This window comes from Amphiura filiformis, chromosome 12 (genome assembly GCF_039555335.1).
Source record: "Amphiura filiformis chromosome 12, Afil_fr2py, whole genome shotgun sequence".
Taxonomy (NCBI): Eukaryota; Metazoa; Echinodermata; class Ophiuroidea; order Amphilepidida; family Amphiuridae; genus Amphiura; species Amphiura filiformis.
This window is the reverse complement of record NC_092639.1, coordinates 49,521,029-49,540,179: the sequence shown is the minus strand read 5'-3', so window position 1 is coordinate 49,540,179 and position 19,151 is coordinate 49,521,029. Positions and strand designations below refer to the sequence as shown.

At 35.2% G+C, this 19,151-nt stretch overlaps 1 protein-coding gene across 1 annotated transcript in view; it reads right to left on the bottom strand.

The window, feature by feature from the left end:
• LOC140166882 (uncharacterized) overlaps positions 1-19,151 on the bottom strand; it is a 107,243-nt gene that overhangs the window by 62,158 nt on the left and 25,934 nt on the right. Inside the window, 16 exon segments of the mRNA XM_072190368.1 lie at positions 752-874; positions 1,789-1,902; positions 3,319-3,432; positions 4,263-4,376; positions 5,716-5,838; positions 6,318-6,434; positions 7,471-7,596; positions 9,599-9,709; positions 10,997-11,107; positions 11,721-11,831; positions 12,655-12,765; positions 13,460-13,570; positions 14,691-14,801; positions 15,636-15,746; positions 16,456-16,566; positions 17,535-17,648. Coding sequence (XP_072046469.1) covers positions 752-874; positions 1,789-1,902; positions 3,319-3,432; positions 4,263-4,376; positions 5,716-5,838; positions 6,318-6,434; positions 7,471-7,596; positions 9,599-9,709; positions 10,997-11,107; positions 11,721-11,831; positions 12,655-12,765; positions 13,460-13,570; positions 14,691-14,801; positions 15,636-15,746; positions 16,456-16,566; positions 17,535-17,648 — 1,833 coding nt within the window.

The window sequence follows — 19,151 nt, the reverse complement described above, 5'->3', positions numbered from 1 at the left end:
GAAATGCTAACAGTCTCAAGAGGGCCATGAAGTTATCCTTCACAGCCAATTGTAATTCTTAAGATCTTGTAATGATTGCCCAGCTCAACAGGCAAACTAAACCCAAATTATAATGGAAGACAGAGATAAAAAGACTAGTTTGCGTCTGACGTCATCTGTCAATAAACTCGAGCACAGCTTGTTTATAAGTGTTGTGATGATATGATTTGCTGAACGCGGCGATAAAACCGGCGCCTTATTGTTAATTTTGCACCTTCAAACATACAAACCATCTCAAAAGTTAGGTCTTTATAGTAGGAAACTTTCTTTTCTTAAAGGCACCATGTCAACAATGCCTAGAAAAGTTGCTTTTTGCTGTGTACAAGTATGAAATTTTTTGCCATTTTCTGGTATTCCTTTTCTCCGATCGGCACCAGATAAATCGACCTTCCTTTTACGCGCTATAAATATCTAATCAAGGATTGTAGGGAATTTGATTGGCAGTGACATCAGACGCAAACTAGTCTTTTTATCTCTGTCTTCAATTATAGAATGCTCAGGCTCAGAAATTCTGCTAGAATCTGAAAATCTATTCTCCTAGAGATTCTCCTAAACTGATTGGCATGAATCTAAACAGATTCTCACAGAATTTCTGAACCTACATGTATACACTTAAGTTAATGGGGGAAAATTTAAAGAATCTTGTAAAATGCTGTTGTCAAAGTCAAAGAGGATTCTTGCAAGGGGAACTGAATTTCTACCCCTGACTTACCAACTTCACATCTCTCCCCAGTGTAGCCAGTCTGACATGAGCAGATGAAGGAATCCAGGTCTAGTGAGGACTGGAAACACAGCCCATTATTGAGACATGGCTCATCTATACAGGGATCAATAACTGTACAAGAGATATTGAGGTGTTAAAATGAAATGTTAAGATGTAAAAATCACTGCAATAACTATGCCCTTAGTAAATACACCAGTATATTGTACATTCTGGTCTATGTTGATCATTTCAACAAGTTAAACAATTTTATTTCATATTAGTCTGAACAGATTTGTAGTTACACAGAGGGAAATTCTGAGGCCAAACACTTCATAATCCACAGGTATTCACTATTCAAGATTTATTAGACAGGGATTTGTGATCAAGGATTGGACTATTTTAGTTGAAATTCATACAACCCCTATGGAAGACAAGACCTTAATATCCCACACAGGGAGTGCAAATTTCAAATGGGGTTACCTGAATGGGTGTTTGAATTCTACACCCATGTGTAGAAGGATTATGGTCACATCTTCCATAGGGGTTGTAACCAGAATAGTCCATTTAATGAACCAATTATCCCTCAATTTCAGGCCTTTGACAATGAACATCAGCACTACTTTGGTCTCCATGCATGACAATCTAATTATGGTAGATTTACCATAGCATTACACACACAGATTTTTTGTAATCCAAGCACTCTAGCCAATCCCTTTGGTTTGGCCATAGTTTTAAAGGGGTCTCCCCGTCAGTCCAAAACACTGTCAGTCTGAACCACCGCTAGTCCGAATTTGTAGGGTTAGGGTTAGGGCTATGTTTAGAGTTAGGGTAAGGGTTAGGGTTAAGTTTAGGGTTAGGGTTATGTTTAGGGTTAGCATTAGGTTTATGGTTAGTATTAGGGTAAGGGTTGGGTTAGCATTAGGTAAGCTGAAAATTCGGACTAGCGATGGTTCAGACTGATGGGATTTCAGACTGACGGGGTGTACCCAGTTTTAAAATGTGTACAGTTTGATCAAGACTTATCAGAAGATTTAATTTATACTTACGTGTTCCACAGTCATAGCCTGTATATCGCCCAACACAGTAACACGCATAGCCAGATGAGGTTTGGTAACAAGCGCCCCCATTCTGACATGGGTTGCTTATACATGCATTGGTGACTGAAGAAATAATTAAGTGTTACAAAATATGAAACATATATAGTGTGATTGGTATCAACTAGTGTAATTGTTTCATGGGACCCAAGCACATTTGGGAGTGTTTTTAAAAGAGCACACATGTGATACAATCTGGCCTGAAACACTTTGATTGCTAGTGGAGGATGCCATTTTGTGATGACGTCAAACAGCCTGAACTAAAAATATCAGATTAGTACCATGAAAATACCTTTTCAATTTAAGTTAATAAAGCATGTGTCTAATGTAGGCCTACTTGATAACATTGTATTTTTATGTGGATTTTAAACATGATTCTCACAAGATTAAGGGATCTGGAATGAGCGTTTTGAGCGTTTCGACAGTTTTTTTTAGGGAACATGAGAGCACCTCAGACGTATCGAATTGCATTCTGAATACGAAGCATGTATATCTGATATCAAATAATTTTCATTTTTTGAAAATCACGATATAATACAAATTTTATGCCAAATCATAACAAATTGATAATTTTCAAATTTTTGATATATAACAGTCCTCGAAGTAAATTTTATAAATCTAATGATATATTCTTAAAGTGTATTTAGCTGGGAGGAAAAGCCGACGATCAATTGAAAATTTTGACCTTTCATATTGAAGATATGGATTTTTTTCCCCAAAAGCCCTAATTTTTTTTTTGTGTTTTGGGAAAAAAATCCATATCTTCAATATGAAAGGTCAAAATTTTTCAATTGATCGTCGGCTTTTCATCCCACTTACATACACTTTAAGTATAAATCATCAGATTTATAAAGTTTACTTCGAGTAGTTAAATATCAAAAATATCAATTTTGAATGATTTGCCATAAAAGGTGTATTACAGTGCGAATTTTAAAAAATCCAAAGTATTGGATATCAGAAGGACATTCTGCGTATTCAGAATGCAATCGATATGTCTGATGTGCTCTAATGTCCCACAATAAATACTGTCCAAACGTTCATACCCCTTCCCTTAATTCATCCACTCTTTAGATAGTGAGAACCAATCAGAGCAAATGTCAGAATAATGCTAGGAGTATATTAATTGTGTATAATTGCGTAGGTGTTTACTCCGCATACTATGCGTAGTGCTTTTAAATGCGTTTGAGTCTCGTAGGATTGATTAATTTGCGGATATATTATATTTGCTTGCATATTTTTCAAACATTTTTAGTGACAAATTTGTTATAAACATACAAAAATCACACAATTGTTTTTTGTGTAAAATTACTTGTTGCACAAGAAATTGCACAAACTATAATGCACTTATCCTAAGATGTTGATGCATCTAATGCACTCCCCCCAGCATCAAGTACACAGGCATCATTTTGAATAATTTCACTCCCAACAAGTAATACGCAGTTACTAACCTATAAATGATGCATTAATATGACAATTTCTTACCAATTTCACAGTTATCCCCTGCATAGTTGAGATCACACACGCATGCATACCCAAACACTGTTGCTATGCAAGTACCAAAATTCTGACAAGGGTTGCTGCCACAGGAACTATCCACTGAAGAAGGAAAACATGAAGAATGACATTACATATTTTAAATTTGATTTGCCAAGAGAATGGGTGATTATGTGGATGTTTGTGTGCTACTGCAACAGATATAGTAATAAGTCAGCCTAAACAAAAGATTTTACTGGAAGATAAACCCAATTTCCCACAAAAGTAACAATATTTAACACAATTTCTTATGTATTTCAGTAATTCAGATGCGACGGAACGATTCTGAAAGTGGGGGGGGCAGTCAGGGTGATGTAAAAAATCGATATAATGGCCGCTAGAGGATCTGCCCTCTCAGAAGTGAGAAACTTTTGTAAACTGAAGGCCCAATTGAAGCCATTTGGTGGACTATTCTGGCACTATTATTGTGAACAATTTTAGTTTGAAAAAAACAAAAATGGGTCAAATGAAGGCCCAAATTGAAGCCATTCGTGGATAAGTTTTCACTATTATTGTATAAATTATTGCTTTTAGTGTTGGGTGTCCAAAGCAGAAGCGAAAAGGGGATTTTTTTATCCATAGGCCTACACACTGTGTATTAACACAGGGGAATTGGAAAATTTTTGCAAACTGAAGGTCCAATTGAAGCCATTTCGTGCATCATTTTTACACTTTCTTAAGCATGTTAAGGGTCTAGAATAGAGATTTGATTATTTATGTTCACCCAGACATGTTACACACAGCGCATTATGGGTTAAAAGTGGGGGGGGCAGGCCCCCGGTCAAAAAAGTGGAGGGATTTCCCATTCCCCATATCCCCATTTTACAAATGCACACCTACATAAGATCTATAAGATCTATACATGTTACATATGTCCTGGCATATATACTTACTGTATGTTTCACAGTTGGTGCCTATATAGTTTGGCATACACACACATACATATGATGTATCAAGGTTTACACACGTCCCTTGGTTCAAGCATGGGTCATATTCGCAAGCATCACCTGTACAAATACAATAATCAACATTATTTAATGAGAAAACTGGTCATAAAGACTTGATTTATATGATTGGCATCAATGTAGTAGTCATCTTTTCAGAAGTAAACTTATAGACATATTACAATTGAATACCTGAGTGGAAGAAGCACTGCAAACCCAGAACGTCTATAATTCAGCAAAAGTCTAGTATTGGAGATTAGATATGAATAGGGTATTTGTTAAACTGATACTGGACAAAATTATGGACACAATTATAGACACATTCATGGACTACTAGCTCCCAATTTACCAGCCCAAATGTTTTGTTGTAGACTCTTTCTGAAGATCACTAACTATTATTCAATGTTGATTGTTGTACAACTATATGTAAAATCAAATAATAGTATTTAAACATACACCATTGGAATCCATGCTTATTGTTTGTTAGCAAGTCACTGAACTGGAAAATTGCTCCTTTTCACTGATTTATAAGAGCCCATAATGATACCCATGTTTACTTCTTATTTCAGAACCACCCATGTGTAAAATGCACCCAATGCTGTTTTGGGCTTAGTGTCTAATATTCAGTCTATTTATCAGACTACATTTGAGGTATACTGCCCAAATAGTGGTCTAAATTTGTGTCTATATTTAGTAGTTAATCCCTCATTGTTACTGCCAAACCAATTCTAGACGTTTTGCTGAAATATAGACACTTTGGGTTTGCAGTGAAGGGCCCAACTTCATCATAACTGTGTTTGAGATATTAAGAAAAAACTTGATATTTGGAAAAAATTTATAAACAGTATGTTTTCATCTGTAGGGGACCTGCAATACATGAACATACAGTATTACATACATTCAAAATCATATATGATGTTTCCATGTCAACGGTACAGGTCTTAATACAAGCTGGAGTTGGGCCCTTCTTCCACTAATATACTGCAAGTGCCAGTTCCATAAGCAGATGTGTTATAAATAGCTACAGAAATTTGGAAATTATCCATTGCACAAGTAGAAGCATGTAGAAAAATGTGGGGTCTAACTCATTTTTGTAAAAAAATGGAGTTGGGCGCTTCTTACACTTTTAGGTATTCAATTGTGTAGTGCTTCCATCAATATGGTAATCATGGTAATACTTTTGCAACATTCTGATTGCTTTTGATCACCTGTTATTGGCAGATTTGCTTCAAAAATGTGAGTTTGTGTTGTGTAATACATGTTATAACATATTTAGCATATTCGACATCACATAACTCATGGACTTTTTTAGCGACACACAAAATCTTACTCCTGTACATTGTATATCGACCCATAGTTCCAAGTAGTTTTAATCATATACAAAAATAGTTTGTGTTCTTACCATTTTGGCATACATCTCCGCTAGTACCAGGCCTACAAGCACACAAGAATTCAGCCACGCCGTTACTAATATACATCTTACATGTACCACCATTGTTGCATGGGTCACTATAACAGGGATTCACTGCAGATGTAAATGAAGAGAAAATTATTTTAAAAAGTAAATGTATTATAATAGTTGATACGTTGTACATTTTGGAAGATGGTTTATGCATGACAATGGGAGTCACATGCGCATTTATGCTCAAGTATTGAGTACATTGTTTCAAAGTTTATGTAATTTATGGTTTAAAATTCTTTTGAAAATTTTACAGATTACGTGAAAAAGTAACTGGGTTTGCAGCGACGGCTTTTGCACTCTTGAGGTGAAGCATGGTATAGATTATGTTAACTTTTGATGCTATACATCATGATGCAATAAAAATGACATGTGTTTAGGACTTTCATAGCTACTCAATATGCAATTAAATGCTAGGGGTGTATTATTCAGAGGAGAGGTCACAGTAATGTAATGTGTACATTATTATGCATAATGGTTATCCAAAATAAAACAACAGGTATCATTAATTATTTCATAATATAAATGACAGATTTCCTACTCACCATTCTCACAGTAAGTTCCATAGAAGTCTAATGAGCAGCTGCATGTATAGTATGATGGGTATCCATTGCATGTTGCTCCATTCTTACATGGGTTACTATTACATGGGTTGAAGATCACTGGAATAACAGAAATTGAAGAACAACAACACATTTGCAAAAACTGTAACTTGTCTTGCATGCATGACACAAACCTGCTAGGATCAAAAACATTAGACCCAAGGATATTAGACACTCCATGGATGACACGTATGGTGGACAAAATAGCGTACCTCAGTTGAGATGACCATATCATTATCATATTACTACAGTTTGATCAGCTCGTAATCAGCAGGAATTGTTTGGCTCTTACTATTATGCCAAAATGAAGACCCATGTTAAAAGTGATATAGTTGACCTGGCTGGTCTACATATTGTGTGTTAAAGAAAGTAGACAAAGTATAAGACTTGAATTAATAATTTGTGATGCCAAGACATTTCTTGAAATAAGATATATTGATATTAATCCGCGATATTTTAAGGCCTGCCGATTATGAGCTGATCAAACTTTACAGGCTTTAGTCAACTAAAATTAGTGTCCATTTTGACAACTTAGCCAGGGTTGCCAAACCCGCGATTTGGTAGCCCAATTTGGGCGACTTTTCAACATTGGCTCCCGCGACTTCCGATAGTTTCATGCCCCATAGAAACCAATGGTAAAGAGAAAAATTGGGCGACTTTTCAATTATTTGACCCGCGATTCGTGCTGAAATCTTTTGGCAACCCTGAACTTAGCATGTATGTAGCTTCATGGGGAGTACCACACATGAGAATATCGTAACTGGCACATTTTCAGAACTGACCAACCACATTCCTGGGTAACATTATCGAGTGAACTGCATGTTACACTGTGTACACTTCATGTGCATGATGGGTATGTTTCATGTTGGTCACAAATTATTTAAAAGACCTGTAGGTGTGATCACAATTGTGAACAAACAAAACAATAACAAAAGTCTTTAAAATTTTTGCAGGTAACAAAAAAAAAAACATGATAAATTAAAATTTTAAAAGCTTTGCCTGCAGGCTTCCAAAACAGATCCATTTTCTTGACCTTAAATGTACTTTACCAAAACTTGACTTATGATATATTTACACTGACTCTGATTAAACTTACAAGGCTCATCACATAGTGTGCCATCCCATCCTGGTCCACACTCACAAGTGTAAGCTGTGTTGGTGTCTCTCAGATGACATGTAGCTTGATTCTGACAAGGGTAGCTAAGACATGGGTTGTCAAAACCTGGAAAGAAAAGGAAACATAATAACCAAAAAATAAATAAATAACACAATAACCAAACATGGCCGGATGTAATTGTAGTATGTATTTTCCACAGAGGAGAGAGAAACAGAGAAAGTACCACCAGTCAAAGTCTCCGCATCATCCGATAATGAGGGCCGATTGTTCCATGAAATGCGACAGGCGAGACTGTTATGCAATTACTGCATATTTTCATGGTCTATTGCGTAGGCACGCAGCACTGGCGTGATTGTTTGACACGGCACGATCGAACGATCGTATACAATACACGGGGACTTTGACTGGTGGTACATACTCTGTAGTACTCTGTGTTTTTTTCACACTTGAATCCAAGATGGCTGCCATAGGCTTATGTCATCTCAGCAAGCAGAATCTTGGTCAGTGATCCAGTTACCTCCACATGGAATAAAGCAATATTTATTCCTATCGTGGTAATTGGATCGCTGACCAAGATTCAGCTTTCTGCTATCCCATCAGCGCATTTATGCGCCTCAAGCAAGGAGTGGGATTTTTCTTGTGGCGCATTGAGTAAAGTACCTTGAGTAAAGATAGTGTTTGGGTGCAATGCAATGAAGCAATGCAAGGAAGCAATGGGCGGCGGTGGGTTGAGTGCGGTATTCCCGGGAACTCATATTTGGTCTTCCATACTTAAGTCCCTGGACACAGTTCCAGAATGAAATAATCTTTCCTGTTTCCTTTTTTTTTAATCTTATTATTTCAAGGATTTATTGAGTGCATTTCCACAAAGATCAATGAGCTTAAGGGCTGGGGTATGAACGTTTGGACAGTATTTATTTTGGGACATTAGAGCACATCAGACATATCGAATTGCATTCTGAATACTGAAGAATGTCATTCTGATATCAAATAATTTTGATTTTTGAAATTCGCAATTTAATACACATTTTATGGCAAATCATTAAAATTGATATTTTTGATATTTAACAGTACTTGAAGTAAACTTTATAAATCTGATGATTTATACTTAAAGTGTATGTAGGTGGAATGAAAAGCCGACGATCAATTGAAAATTTTGACCTTTCGTATTGAAGATATTGATTTTTTTCCCAAAACACCAAAAAAAATTAGGTCTTTTTGGGAAAAAATCCATATCTTCAATATGAAAGGTCAAAATTTTCAATTGACCGTCGGCTTTTCCTCCCTGCTACATACACTTTAAGAATATATCATTAGATTTATATAATTTACTTCGAGGACTGTTATATATCAAAATTTGAAAAATATCAAATTTTTATAATTTGTCATAAAATTTGTATTATATTGTGATTTTTAAAAATGAAAATTATTTGATATCAGAAAGACATGCTTCAGATTCAGAATGCAATTCGATAGGTCTGAGGTGGTCTCATGTCCCACAAAAAATACTGTCGAAACGCAATAAATGCTCATTTTGGATCCCTTAACATAATAAGAATATATAAAAAGTAGAGGAGACATCAAAAGCCTTATTTATAAAAAGGAAATTTGGCAATTTCAACACTAAAAATTAAAACAAATCAGAAAACACTTTAAAAAATCTTACAGTGGCCAAACTGTTGAAACCATACAGAAGATAGCTGCATGTTTAATTATCATTCAAATGTAGCCTAAACTGGCTCTCAATTTTTAATCTTTCAAAGATCTTTGTATATCGTCATTGTGTTCAACATGAGATTGAGATGTACATCATACTTTTTAAGAGTCATAATATGTGGTGTGGTCAAACAAAATCAGTCTCAAGTTGGGAATATTCAATATTCAAAAATATTTTTTTTACATGATTGTATAAAGCATTTGTAAAGCTACATTTTGCAGAAAACCCCATTGAAATTGAACATTTAGTTCCAAAGATATGAACAGTTGAAGTGTTTCCAATACAATATGAAAAAAGAAATTATTGTTTTTGTTCGGCTATATATGAAAATCAACATATCTGACTTCCAACTGCTTTTGCTTGATCACATCACATATGCCCAAAACTTACCTGAGCTACAGTTGAGTCCAGTCCAACCAGGCCTACAGTCACATATATAATCTGCCCCATTCTCACTACATGTGCCTCCATTCATACATGGGTTGGATGCACAAGGAACAGCTGGAATACAAAGGACAGATCAAACCCAGATTATGTATATGTTCTAGAGTTTTTGAACACCCCGTGTTACTCTCCTACCCTGATTGCTTATTTAATCATAATGCATTCTGATCACAAACTGTACTTTGTTCTCATGATAACCATAATAATATAACTAGAAATCATACTTCTAATACATTGATTGTACCAAAATTTAAATCAAATTCAGGTCAACGTACTTTTCATGTCAGGGCAGCCTATGCATGGAATTCTTTGCCACCGACAGTAAGAGCTCAGATGGAAAATATGACTTTAGGCCAATTTCAATCAAAAATTAAAGAAATTTAGGCCTGTCTTTATCTATATTTTATTCATTTACTTGCTTGATTTTTGTATATAAATATAATTATTGTATTTCTGTATTTTGAATCATGGTATTTATAATTATCTAAGTAGTTGATGATACCATTATACTTATTTGTAATATATTGTAAATACATTGTAAATACTGTATGATACTTTGTAAATATTGTGTATCGTAATATATTTTGTTGCTATATAACATGTATCAATGAGGGCCTGCTTGAAAAGCAGTGCTTGTCACTGAAGCAGTATAACCCTCAATAAAGAAAGAATAAATAATAAATAATAATAATAAAGTATGTTCTCAGTATCGTGGTACTGTAAAATTCTTTTTAAAGGAACCATGATCCTTAAATTTAAAAGTTTAGGATTTTGAGTAGTTTAAAATTAACATTGCAAAATAAAGTCCACATTAAAATGCTGGCTAATCACAAAATATAGTCCCAAAATATTTATTATGTCATTTTACAGTATCATCAACACAGCAATGAAATATGTTTTACACAGAGAACAGTCAAATTGCTCAAAATGCAAACACTGAGAAAAAGTTACGGTATAGTATAAACAAGAAAGTGTAAAATGAAGGCATTTGAGATAAAGCTTTGCAAAGTGTGCGTACTTGGACATAAACTTCTGCAATTAAAGTGAATCTTATTTTTAAACAAAAATCACAGAAATTAGCTTATGAACAATCTTTTTCCCAGGAATTCAGAAATTTACTTTTACTTTTAAAATTTTTAAAGTATTAGACTTTACTATTTTAAAATTTACAATATTCCATAATAGAACTTTCATGCTGAAATAATTTTGGGATTACCGTACTTGTCTTAGGTTGTGAAAAATTGAAAATGCACAAATTTGTATTTTTTAGCAGTAATCAATCAATCAATCAATCAATCAAAATCAGCCTTTAATTATTCATTCACATTTACAATGTATACTTACGTATCTCACAGTTACTGCCAATCCAAGGCACTACACATGTACAGTTATAGGCATTATCCAGTAGTGTACATAGCCCACCATTAAGACAAGGCTCATGGTAGCAGAAGTCAACTGAAATGGTAACAAAAACATGTTATTACTTTTTTCTGAAATAATTACAATAAGTTTAAAGGAAAATAGCTCCAGCTAAAACATAGGAGATCGTCCCCAATCCAAGAGAACACAAACGGAACACACATTCTACACTCGCAGCTCTCACTGCTTGTCTGTTTCAAGATCACATAAATTTCATCTCAATACTAAAGTTTGTTTGGCTTGGGAAACAAATAAGACTCATAATATTGCTACTGATATAGAATGTCATGCACACAGTTAGGTGCACCACTTACACTAGAATTGCCTTGTGTATTGCATGACTGGCATACACTTATGAGAATTTACAGTCAATTTGTGAGTTGGGACTTGATTGACACACACAGTAACAAAAAACTTTCGCCAAATATAAGACAAGCAAACTTTACCATACTCCTTCATTCAAAAGGCAGTGAGCTGAACATGTGAAGTGGCTATATTATTTGCACTGCAATTGTTGCACTGATGGGTACTGATCTACCAAAAGGACATTGATACAAGGGCAAGGTCTGTGCTGTCATGCCCTTTAGCTATGTTACTGGTTGCACTCAACATAACCCTAGTGATACCACCACATTTTCTATGTACTTACCGATTTCACAGTTTGATCCTAGATAGCCTGCAGCACACTGACATGAATAGCCACTTGATGATAGCAAGCATTTACCTCCATACTGACATGGGTCACTGTGACAATGGTTTTCTATGGAAAAATAACAGGCATTTTAAAATTAGAATATGGAACAGCTTTTAACATGTGTATACTACACACACGATTTACCAGATAATTTGTTCAGTAGATGCAAAATAAATATATTTTGGATCTATTCTATAGCACTCCTGTTCACTTGATACAACTTATAAATAATGACACTTAAGTATATTCCTAGAATCGAGTAGCTAATCAGAAAAGGGCATAAAATGCAGAGTATACTTAACTCTACAAACTATGCGCAGTATTTTTGAATGTGTGTGCTGCGAAGAATAGGCCCACTCTCCTTGGAAATGGGTGGATTTATATTCCTTGTTGTAATTTTTTTATGTTAAGCATTATCTAGGTATTAACAGCTGAAACCTATGAGATAACATTGACGAAACTTCGGCCAGGCACATGACCTGGTGGAGGGATGGCCATAGATAGCTGCTCGGGCATTTTTACAGGGCAGGCAAGTGTAGCCAACAATCAGGTTTCTTACCTTGTAACCAGAGAGGATATTTGGTTTTTGTCCTACAGGGAATTGAACCTGGGACCTCTCGCACCAAATGCCAAGGCAATTTTTCCCAAAAGATATCCCAAATCTTTGTTGTGTATTAATTAGAATGCATTAAATGCATCGACATTGCTGTGTGTGTGCATTAATTTTAATTTCTCTCTAAACCAGTAATACAGTTTTATCCTATAAATTGTTAATTATGTGATCAAGTGATAAGAGTCAAGAGAATCAGTGACCAGTAAGATATAGATCTTAAAATAGCACTGTTTGGAAAGTGACAAAAGATTTTGGAAAAAACAGGAACATACTTACCTATTTCACAGAGGCTGCCAATGTACTCATCAGTGCATTGACATGTATACCCCGATGGATAGAGAACACATGTGGCATTGTTCATACACGGCTCACTAATGCAGAAATTCTCTGAAATAAGACAAAAGCAACAACCAAAGTTGGTCATTTCTAAAATAACCTAAATGACCTCTGATTAAACATGATGACACTCAATCTTTAAAAATAAATTAACTAGTTTTCTGTTTTATAGAAAGGTTCATTTTAAAATTGCTGGCTTCTTTATAATCTCATTGCTGGTACAAGAATGTTTCTACTTTGACTTTGTATATGCAAATAGACCTCTGGTGGAATCCTGTAACTTTATGTCATCACCACCACATTATCATCATGTAAAATAGATTGAACGATATGGTAATGTTCAACAATGTTTTATTGACATCATGTGACCATCAAAACCAGTTTTAGCTGAGTACAACTGTTCACATAAACCAAGTAACTTAAATATATTCCTCCCATAATATTATTGACAAAATATATAACAGGTTAATAAGTTCAAAAAATAAGCAGATAAATTGACACACTATTATACAGTACCAGAGCTCATCATGCTCTATTACCCTGCAAACTATTAACCTCTAGCTGCTGGATATAGTTGAGTTGCTTCTCCTACCTATACAATAATCAACTATCTATTCAACATGAAAACATATGCTCTACAGAAAATATTATTAAAGGGGAATATATTCATCCAATATTGATGGAGAATATATTTATTTATCCAATCAAGTTTGTTAAACTAAAAATAATGGTCATTATACTTTACCTGCTCCACAGTCATCTCCCACAAATCCAGATCCACAATCACATGTGTAGCCATCAGTCAGTAGAGTACATGGTGCACTATTCTCACATGGGTCACTAATGCAATAATCAACTAAAATAAAAGACAACAAATGAGTGGCTTGTTAACAGCTTTCACAGGTGCTACACACTGATTGGTAAGTAATAGGTTTGTCACTATACTAGTCAGTGCTGGCTGTAGTAACTGACCACTCAGGCTGACCAACCAGCACCCAGTCTATAATGACAACCCTGATAGACAACATTACAAAAAAACTAGTACATACATGCATTGTGTATTGTGCAACTTCAGAATGTCTAAGAGATTCAAATAATTTAGTTACAGCTCAATAGGTTTTACAATTCTTGAGATATGTGTCAAAATATGAGAAAACTCTATTAGGCAATTTTTTGCTTTAATGCAGGAGCTGTAAGATCTATAGACCTGTGAATGTGGTAATTCTTTGACAGATAACTTCTTTGAAGTATGAGGCCATTTTTATTAAAATTCTTTTCTTTTCTTATGGTCATGTATTGCTGTCACAATTAGCATAGTTTGGTGACCTATTTCACTTCTACATCAATCTGATCGCAAAAATCAAAATCCCCAGCATCCCCAGTGTAAAATTGCTACCAGGTGAACTGAAGTTGACTTAGTAGTGACATAAAATCGCAGTTGCTAGCAACCACTAAATTAAACACTGGTAATTTGCCTCTTGATCGATGTGACTGCTAGTATGAAACAGGCATTAAAATAAGTAAAGAAGCTGATAAAGTTTAAGCATCATCTTAAGGTAGACTATAATCTGAGGCAGAATTAAAAAGACTAGTTTGCATCTGACATTACTGTCAACCAAACTCCCCATGACCCTTGATTGGTTAGCAGTGCGTAAAAGGAAGGCTGATTCATCTGGTGTCTTCATCAGAGAAAAGGAATCACAGAAAATGGCAACAAATTACGATCCTGTTACAAGGCAAAAAACAACTATTCTAGGCATTGTTGACATGGTGCATTCAGGAAAAAGAGTTTCCATATACTAAGACCTAAAACTTTTAAGAGGGTTGTATGTTTGAAGATGCAAAATTAACCATAAGGCACGCTATTATACCACTGTGTTCAGAAAGTCAACAAATTATTTCTGAGTTTGCTTCACAAGTGACGTTAGATGCAAACTAGTCTTTTTAATTCTGTCTGCCATTATAAATATCCTTACCTATCTCACAATGTGTACCCAAGAATCCTGAAGCACAGGTGCAGATATATTCATCATTAAGAAGTTGACATAGACCTCCATTTTGGCAAGGATCACTAGCACACACATCATCTGAAATCAATCAATCAATCAATCAATCAATCAACCAAACAATCAACCAAACAATCAACCAAACAATCAATCAATTTTATAAAAAGTCTGTAAAGAAAATTCATAACCTCATGAATAGACTTGATGCATGTGACCCAATCATATTTTATGATTTGTAAAATGCAAATGCAAATCGAGGTCATTAATATCTCACAATTGACCGCAAAATGCGTAATTGTTCCAGCGTAAATATTAGTAACCTCCACACACTCCATGTTGTGCGTCGAACTGTGTGCCTACTGGCCGCCGTATTTGGATTGCACACTACCATATTTGCACAGATTGTGGTGTCGCACTTTTGTTATTGGTCGTCCTGTTTTAGCCTGTTCGATTTATGGAATAATGTAAAAATTGGTTTTTTTTGAGGAAAATTTTGTACTATTTTGTAAAGTGAAGAGAGCAAAGTGATGGTTATGATTGAGGTTAATAACTTTGCATCAGTAATATGTCAGGCGTTGTGAAAAATCTTAACATTTTACTTTGGACCTCGGAATATCCCATGGGATATTCCTCGGTTGCAAAGGCAAAATGTTTAGATTTTTCACAACGCCTCCAAATAACCGATGTGCAGTTATTAACCTCTAATTAGTGTTGCCACTCAATTTTTGATAAAGAACAATAACTAAACAACTAAAATTTAGTAAAAATAATCTTTCTGAAGTTCAAATTTGACCAAAGTCCCTAATACCAGTTCTAATACATGCCTGTTGACTGACTATGAAATTGTAAAATTTTGGAATACAATTGCAAGTTTGAGATGTGTGACAAATCAGTATGAGCTGACTCACAACTTACCTGTATCACAGTTAGTTCCAATAAATGATCCTGGGCACATGCATGCATAGCCTAAGTCTGTTAACATACATGTCCCTCCATTCTGACATGGCTGATCAAAACAAAGGTCATCTGCAACAAGAGATATTACATATTAAAGCCATGTTGTAACATTTCCATAAGAAGTGGATTTCTTTTCCACAAATGCCAGTTTTCTGAGCCAAACAAGGTAAGGCAAAACAAAAAAATGCTATTTAATTCCAGTGTCGCCAATGGGATATTCCATTTAAAATCCACACTACCCCTGTGGAAGATTTAGCTAAAGTCTGCCACAGAGGGAGTATCAATTTTAAATAGAATAGAAAATGGGTAATTTCCATTTGTAATACTCACTCCAGTTGTGGAAGATAGAGGTAAAGCCATAAGTATGGGTTTCAAATTGATTTAACTCTGACCAATTACATTTGAAAAACATACTCCCCTGTGGAAGATATTTCCAAAATCTTCCACAGGGGTAGTGTGGATTTCAACTAGAATAGCCGAATGAGTGTCACATTAGTTAGTGTATGGTAAACATAAATGTCACAACCAATCACACACTGGTGACAGCGCATTTGATGAGCGTGTGGTGTGGTATGATTGTTCACACCAATCATGTGCTGTATTGCTTTTACTTGATGCCGTGTATATAATGTGGTGACCACTGCGTGGTTGAAATCATGTTCAAATTGCCAGAATTTGATTGGTTTTGATAGTTGCACATATTAGATGTTTATGTCCTCCTATATAACTAAGCAAAGTAAAATAATATAAGTCATGTTTGAGAAGAACATAAGCTTACCTATTTCACAGAATGTGCCTATAAATCCTGGTACGCAGCTACATGTATAGCCATCAGATAGCAGATTGCATGTGCCACCATTTTGACATGGGTCACTCCAACAAAAATTGGCTGCAATAAATAAAGTGAAACAAAAGTTGTCAAACAGTGAACTCTATTACTGTAAAAACTCGATAATAAGCATATGTGCTTACTATCGAGCGCTTTTAAAACATGCAAACATGCAGTGCTCCATCCACAAAGGTGTAAAGGGTTTTGAGCATATCATCGATACACATAGTTATATACGAACAAGTAATCCTACAAATTTGTGTCTCAACCCCATTAGCTCAGTTGGTAAAGCGCCAGACTTTGGTACAATTTCATGTTTTTAAAAGCGCTCGATAGTAAGCACATATGCCAACTATTGGGTTTTTACGGTATACAATTACAAAATTCAAAAAACTAACATCATTGTTTTAACAAATTTTTAATGCATTCTTATAAATAAAAATACTTGTTATCATACATGAAAGACATGCAAAACATTGAACTAAGTACCCAAACCCATGAGTCATATTGTAATTTGCAATATATCCACAGGAAAATGTCCAGATCATTCACCAACAGGTAAAGACCATGTCATCTGTTAATGAGAGCCAATCTTTCCAAGAAGTAGCTACACCCATTCTTTGCCAATTACCATATATTTTTTCAAAGCACAATCTTTTGTATAAATGTACATAGGCACCATAGAGCTGATAATAAACCATAATATAATCACAATGGCATATGAGTGTGTGTGGTTTATAAGACATGTACGATCAAATGATCGGCCTTCATAAATATGCGAGAATTCTCATCAAATAATAAAGCATGGGGAATTTGCCTGTTGGTGAATGTTCTGTAACTATATTTTCTCGAATTTAGTGGCATCCTCATCCATGTACTTTGATAAGACATTTTATATTTCATACCTCTTCTATGTAACAGCTAGATTATATATAGTTTCGCTGATTCAGTGGATGACCATTAACCTTGAACCATTTGGTCCAGTGAAAATACTATAAAATAACCATTTAATTGCAATTAGTACTTACAAGTTTCACAGTGAATACCCAGGAATTGTTCGGGACATAAGCACACATAACCATCAGCAGTAGTCAGCTCACAGGGGGCGCCATTTTGACATGGATCACTGATGCAGCGGTCAACTAAATATAGAAAAATGGTTGTAAATGGAGAAATAACAAAAAATCTGCCCAGGGTGATTTGTTCACAATTTGGGTTTGTTGCAAATTTGTGATGTTAATAATGTTTAAAATATTGTCTGATAGTTTCAGATCGGAATATAACTGGCATTTTGTATTTTTGAGACATTTTTCAATAATAATAATATTTTTAAAGGCCGATATCTAAATTTCCAATTTTATAATACCATAACTTACAAACTCAATATCTTCACTTAGGAATGTCCGATTTCATTGGAGAAAACACTGTTGTGGAGCAAAATATCTCTTTATTTAAGATATGTAAAACATTCAAAATTGATAACCTGCCCAAAAGTGTCACTTTTTAATATGACACGTCACATATAGTCTGCAACTAGTCTTCAAACCTTGTCCACCATGATGGTGATCATCAGAAGAGATGCAATACTTTGGCCACCTTTGAGAACACTTTGTTAAAAATCATGAAAATCAGCCGGTTTTTGGCGATTTTAGCCATCAAGCCCCCCGCATAACTCTGAAAGCCCCTCAGAGCCCCCCACAGGAAAAGATCCTTGACACGCCCTAGAATGTTCTTCTCTATTGGAAATCAGAACATTGAACAACAACTACCGTAATAGCAATCCTATTTCCTACAATATCTTGTTTCTTGTGATCAACTTATATACAGAAGCTGTTGGGTGATACCAACGATGAATTTACTACCAGATGCTGCCATTGCCTCTCTAGTCTTTCTAGTTGCTTACTCTGCAGTCAAATGGCTGACAACTCTCTAGTCCTAAGGTTCGCTAGTCCAAAGGCTCTTTAGTCCGAAGGTTTGATAACACGTAATCTACCATTTGCTAGTCCCGAATTCTGAAAAAGGTCCGAATATCAGGTTCTCTAGTCCGAAGGTTCCTTAGTCCGAATAATAAATAAGGTTCTCTATTCAATGTAACAGGGTAGGATTTTAGATGCTGTCGACGATTAATCGTGGGGGCAAATAATATAAACTGAAGACATAAACACAAAGACACATAAACTTGAAGTTGCATACGATGGAATTTATTTTATTCAGAAGATCGACTTGGATGGATGTACAGTAGTAGTGGTATATAAGAACAATGCAATGTGGTGATGGAGGAATCAAAGTTGGTTGATGTTGGCAGATGGATGCCTGGTAGAGAAGTGAGCTAGGGGACAAGGAGAGCACATGGGCTAAACAAAATGACCTCTGCCACAAATTTAAACATTACCAAAACATGTTTTAGCATAGGCCCTGGGTGATGTGGACCTTGTTTAAGAGATGGGCCAAATGATGGGAGGAGAAACATATGCAAATTAGTGCAAACAGGAAATTGGTAAGGTCAACTCATATTACATCATAAGTCACTGGGCAGAAATTATGGGATGCCCCATGTTTATAAAGCATGATTGTGGCAAAAACAAGTTCAAGATTACATCTGATTACATAATCAGTTATTATGCAGATTCCCTGTTACTGGGGTA